Source organism: Arachis hypogaea, chromosome 16 (assembly GCF_003086295.3).
Source record: "Arachis hypogaea cultivar Tifrunner chromosome 16, arahy.Tifrunner.gnm2.J5K5, whole genome shotgun sequence".
In the NCBI taxonomy this organism is placed as follows: Eukaryota; Viridiplantae; Streptophyta; class Magnoliopsida; order Fabales; family Fabaceae; genus Arachis; species Arachis hypogaea.
The window spans coordinates 12,927,030-12,933,286 of NC_092051.1; the positions used below are offsets into that span (position 1 = coordinate 12,927,030).

At 34.2% G+C, this 6,257-nt stretch overlaps 1 protein-coding gene across 1 annotated transcript; it reads right to left on the reverse strand.

Moving 5' to 3' along the window:
* Positions 1-219: 219 nt before the first annotated feature.
* On the reverse strand, positions 220-5,837 carry LOC112757938 (vacuolar protein sorting-associated protein 51 homolog). Its single transcript, XM_072220361.1, has 19 exons — positions 5,322-5,837; positions 5,202-5,256; positions 4,962-5,069; positions 4,766-4,864; positions 4,517-4,594; positions 4,279-4,356; positions 3,898-4,002; positions 3,582-3,775; positions 3,321-3,325; positions 2,834-2,946; positions 2,719-2,785; positions 2,477-2,586; positions 2,110-2,367; positions 1,909-2,016; positions 1,581-1,652; positions 1,390-1,440; positions 1,085-1,309; positions 564-740; positions 220-450 (listed from the first exon to the last, which is right to left on the reverse strand). The coding sequence occupies exons 1-19, from the start codon at positions 5,654-5,656 to the stop codon at positions 331-333; spliced, it is 2,358 nt and encodes a 785-aa protein (XP_072076462.1). The 5' UTR covers positions 5,657-5,837; the 3' UTR covers positions 220-330.
* Positions 5,838-6,257: the final 420 nt, after the last annotated feature.

Here is a 6,257-nt window from a genome sequence, read left to right on the forward strand (position 1 = left end):
TTTTCAACGGTTTTTAAATTTTGTTATCTTTTCTTCTTTTTGATGTAAAATTATACAACTAATTGTGTGTTATACATGTAATTTTCTATTATATAGTTTATAAAACCTAATATCATCATACAATAATGTACCAAAGATTGCTGATATATGTAAATAATTCCGAATTAATAATAGGTAATGTTTACGGCATTTCAGATAATGCAACGAATGCAGCCTTAATAATAAAGTGAGAATTTATTTTGGAAAATGCATCCTTCTCTTTAATCCTACTTATAATTTGGACAATGAATAACAAAAAAATATCCCCCTAAGAACAGAATGTATAAAGTTTTATGAAGAGGATGTGTTCTCCTCCAAAGATTTTGCCAGCTTTGCTTGAATTAGTTTGTCCAGAATGGGGGGCTCCAATGGAATTGGATCAAGGCACCTCTCTGTAGCAGCAACAATCACCTGTGTCAACCCCCACAGAAAGAAAAAAAAAAAAATATTTTAAACCTGTTATTTTCATGAGCATATAACACTGCATGAGAATGTTATAACTAAATGTAAACTACTTTTCCAACCTCATCAAGCAAGAAATCCATTGCAGCTTCATCTTCAACTATTTCCCTTAAAGGAGTCCTTAAGAACTGCATATCCAATTGAATTTGCTGAAATCCACTCCGGTTAAAAGTCTGAAGCCTTACAAATTCTTGTAAACTTTTAAGGGATAATTTAACTATGGTCATTACAACTGATTCCTGCAGTTTATATAAACAAAGGATAATGAACAATGTTTGCAATCAATTATTCAAAAGTTTAATTATTCTGTCAGTCTCTATAGTTTTACTGAATTTTCAATTAGGTTCCTATATTTTTTTTTATTGAGTTCGTATACTATATCAGATTTTGTAATTAAGTCTCTACCGTGCGTCGGAATTAACAGAATATTCCATTAGTTTCAATGTTTTTGTCACGCTAGGGACTTAGTTATAAAATCTGATATGGTATAGAGACCTAATTGAAAATTCAGAAAAAATATAAGGACTGACAAAGTAATTAAACCTTATTCAAATTGTGCACCACTAATATGATATATCAATACCTGGGTGTGTTCTACTTTTGTGAAAATTTCAACTTTTTGCTTAAACAGTTTGGCTAAATGTGTTTCCAGAAGCTGGCTCCTCGCCCTTTGAGTATTTGAGCGGTGCAATAATTTCTCCTCTCGGAAGGAATTGCTTTTCGATGAAGCACTGCTTGCGTTACTTCTACGATGCTTTCGCATATCTTGAGGCAAAACCTGCTTCACTTCATTGACTATGACCTTGAGCTGGAACATCATATACAAGTGGAATAAGAATCTTACTCTATAATGCTTCAATTAATGAATATACAATATAGATAACCAACCTCTTGTAGAAATAGATCAACAAACATATGAACTTCTCTTGGCTCCTTATGCTGCTCAAAGCAAAAAAAATGATTTCATATAATTATAATCAAGCCCTTTCAATATGAGCTTTGTGTATGTAGAACCTAGAAGTGATATTACGTGTGGTGAACCTCTTAAACACTAACAAAATAGACATAGCATTGCTGACCTTAACCCATTTAGGTGTGGCAAATCTCTTCTTCTGGAGTAGTGATATTCGTTGAGTTCGAATATTTATGTACTGAAAAGAATCAAATATGTAAACACTGCTTAATTGTGAACTATTTTTTTATACAAGAAAACATTGTTAAAGAAATAAAGTCACAACAGGGAAAATAGGGAATAAATATTTCTATAAAAAGAAAAGAAAAAACCACACTGTTCTACTAACCAAAAAGTGGCACAATGTTGACACAGCCATGTTATTAAGTATTAAAGTAGAACTGGACTACAAACACTAACAGATGATAGATAGCTAGATAGGCTTGAAAGCATACCTGCTGTAGGAACTTGTCACCAGCTGATCTAAATTTTCGAGAGATCTCTCCCGGAACAAAGGCCGGTCCATATTCATATGGACCAGCAGAAAAAGAAACTGCTAATTCCTGACCATTTGGAAGAAATGAAGGCATCCCATCATGATACAAAAAGGAATAAATTTTATGGAACCAATGCAAGTTTGTTGAGTGGATCTTTACCTCGTTGATCTTAGGGATGGCAGTTTGTTCAATGAAAGCAGACAATTGAGCCAGCACTAGGACAAGGCCAGCAAAAGCAGCTGCCTCTGTCAGCCCATGAATTTGTGTAGCTGAAGAATTATTCTTCCCTGAAAACGATTGGAACTGATCCTCAAGTTGCCTGAAAAAATCTTGTAACCCTTCTTGTACCCAATCAATTATTGGCTCTCTTAGTTTATCTATAATCCCTGAGTCATCATCTAGAATCTTGCAAACATCCTGAAATGAACAATAATTGGAGAGATAAATGAAATCACATCGGGAAATTCTGTTCATGTACATGCAACTGATCTTACATCTAAAAGGTTAGGTATGTAAATGTGTTTACCAGCAAGAGGTTCCTGCCTCCTTGGAGAGCAAGTTTTGTGCTAGCATCTAGAGCAGTTTCCAGGGAGTACTCTTCTGTTTCATCTCGTTTCAAAATTTTTAAGAGGCAATCTAAGAAGTGGAAGCTATGTCAACATAATCATACAACAATTTTGCAATTACAAATTTCGTAACTAGCTCAAACATATCTAATTGGCAGGATACTTTGAGCTGAAACTAAAAACAGACATTTTCTGCATTAACCTGAGATATCTAGCAAAAGTTGAGAAAATGCACTTTCCACATATAGCTTGACAGCAACCTTAGCACCCTGGAAATATGTAGGACCAGTTGATGAAAATCCATTTTAAAAATGAGCTTCCATGAGATTGAATTGTGAAGAAGTTTGATGGATGACCTCAAGAAAATGATTAGATAGAGCTGAATCCTGCAAGACCTCGTCCATCAGGAGTGATTCATTCCAAATAACTCCTGTGGCCAGGTGAAGTGTAACAGCATATTGTATCAGTGGTTAATAGCAATTTAAAACCATGATATCATAGAACTACACTACTTTTAACTAAGTTGATATTGCACATCTTTTGAAGCATAATAAATTGCATCAAATGGAGATTCTGGCGAGCTCCTCACTCCTATATGCTCATACATGTAGTGCATTGCAATAAAATGCTTCCCAAAAGACATCATAAAACCAAATAGATCAATACAGTTATGAAAAGAAAATATTATTACCATATCCTTATACTGATTAAGTTTTGATGATAAACATTTAAAAGAAAGTATAGGAATATGGTCAACATTTATTACACACCATGTATTCAAAACCTTTCAGTTAAGGGAAGAACTTAAACTAGAAAAGAAATTTCATACTTGTTCATATAAAAATTTACTCAATAATCAATATCATATCACATCACATCCAAGATATAGGTGTCAAAAGATAATGATTCACATATCAAGGTATGATCAGAAAGTTTCTATAAGGGTCACCTGGATCTAGAAATCATGTTAATCTCTCAAAAGGACAGCAGAGTCATATACTTACGAAGAACACCTAGTAGATCTGCCGCACAAATTCTAGTCGTTACATACTCCTCGGTAATTACAAAGTCCCTAGAAAACAAATAAAGTGGTTTGTATTAAATAAAAAATGAAAATTTCGAGCACAGAAATTAAGAAAACTTCTGGCTGCAGCAGACCTGGTAATCAAGCCTTTAGCAATTTTAACTAATTGAGTTTCTGAATCTGGGAAAATTACTCGAAATGCACGAATAGCCTCCACAAATTCGAGAATAGCTACCTTTGTTAAGAAATAGCAAGAAAACATGATCAAGTGATCAATCACCTAATCGTAACTACCAAATAAGATATATCATATATATGAAACTGAAAGTAAACAAAATAATATTTTGACAGTACTACCTCACGTGCAGAGGGTGAAGCATTCTTTATCTCTTCAGGTTTCAGTTGAATGTCTCTAAGGGAATGTTCCAACCTCTCTAACAGCTTTGTCTTCAAATTGTCCACCTACCAAAAGACAAAAGTAGAACACCATGGTATTTTTTTAATTAAAAACACCAAATATGATAATATGATGATATTCATCTAAAGGGTGGGGATGGGGGTTGGAATTGGGTTTACATCAAGAAGAAGATAGTTTATAGACATATAGTAAACATCTAGAAGAAAAATATTCAGCAGTTGATAAAGCTCCATCATGATGCAATAATTAGGATAGCATGTCAATGTGAGAGAGGGGGGGGGGGGGGGGGGGAGGGGGGAGGGAGGGGAATTAATACAAACCGGAAAATCCAACTGCTTAAGCAGCAATGCAGCCTCAGCTCTCACTTGTATAGGTTCAGAATCTGAAAACAGCTTTTCCTGGTTGGAGAAGAGAATGTTGATTAAGATGACAGGCTTCTCAATGACAAATTGAACATTAGCTTTTTATTCAACATATTATCAAAGAATTGAATGAAAATTTTCGTGCTTAGCATATATCTAACATAGCCCTCATATCATGAATGCCAAAGAACTATACCTGCAAGTTTTTAACTATGATAGCTATTGCTTCATCGGATGCTCGCTTACAATCATGGAATGAAGAGTCTCCATATGCCTGATAAAGAAGGTAAAATAAATAAATAAACTAAAACTAAACTTAGAAAGATATGCCATATAAGGCCTAGATGGTTTGCATTATGAAACTATTTGTATGCGTAAAATGTGAAAATTAGACAAATAATAAATTGAATTAGTTAATAATAACAACTATTCCTACATATCCAACCTTAAAAATTGGCATTGCACCAGTGTAGAATCTGACAGCATCCGCATAGGCTTCTGATTTGATGCACTTGCCAAGTCTATCAGGTAGATCATATATGAACTACTCTTCCATATCAGTGAAAAGTATAAGTTACATGAGAGACAAAATCATAATGCTTAGAATAATATATATAAACTTGATGAACATTATTTAATACCTGAACTTTTCGAAGAAGATTACAAGTGCGATGCAATTTCTCAATGTGCTCCCTCTTCTCAAATAAAGAAGTGTTAACACTGTCACTCCTGGACTGTACAGACATGATCTGGATTTTTTTTAGGGAAAAAAGAAAGAAAGACGTGATTAATTAATTGCTAATAAACTCTCAAGCCTCCTATATATTCTTCTTTTTGTTTTTGCTAATGATCAATAATTATTAATTTAATGCTAGACTTACTTTTTCAAGAAGGTACTCCATATTTCCCTCCATCCCCAAAATATTACTTTTCATCCTGCTCAAACAAAGCATGCATATAAAACACTACAGGATCATATAAGATGAATGATATTAATATACCTCTTGATAGTATCAGTGGCACTGATGAACTTGTTGTAATTCTCGTAAACAAGCATCTGCAAGTCGGTGTCGAGATTCTTGATCTCAGCGGCCATATCAACGTGGCGCTTGAGAAGGCCTTCCAAGTTGGAGTTATTGACGAGAATGTTCATGTAATGGTTGGGATCGAAGGAGGAGGAGTTGATATCGTCGGGTGTTGAATGCTTGGAGGAGGCGGTGGGGGAATGAGACAACATTGAGGGGTTTGGAGCGTAAAAACTGGATAGCAGATCCCTCATTCGCTTTGCTTTGTCGTCCAATAATGGTGCATCACCGTCGCCATCGCTCCCCATCATTCTTAATTTAACTTTCTCTCTTGCTCCGATCAGGGAATCATATAGAGATTTGGAGGCTTGTGTATGTGTTTCCAGAGTCGGAGTTGAGCTCTTTTTTTCAGCTTATCAGTGATTGCTGATGCTATTTTCCTGGTTTCTCAGTGTACATCACAATATAATCCATCATACTCTAGAGTCTAGATAGTTGCGTTTGGTTACAGTTACTTATCAATGCAAAACATGTATAAATCAAATTAAGTATATCACATAATATGTTTGGTTTGTTTCATTAAAATACGAGATAATATTCAATTTATTCCTGATACCAATGATTTAAGTTAATATAAGACAATACTCAATTTGTTGTATTAAAATATGAGATAATATGCCATTAAAATTTAAGTTTACTCAATTTAATCTTATACCAGTTATTTGAGTTAGTTCTTTGACTATTTTTTTATTAACATAGAATATGTTGATGTGACATGTTGATCTATACGTCTAAATATGTAATAGAGTGATGATGTGACATGTGGCATGTCGACGTAAACGACAGTGTCACGTCACAAAACATAATTATCCACGTGTCAAAACATGATTTGTTTATATTACTAATTCTCAT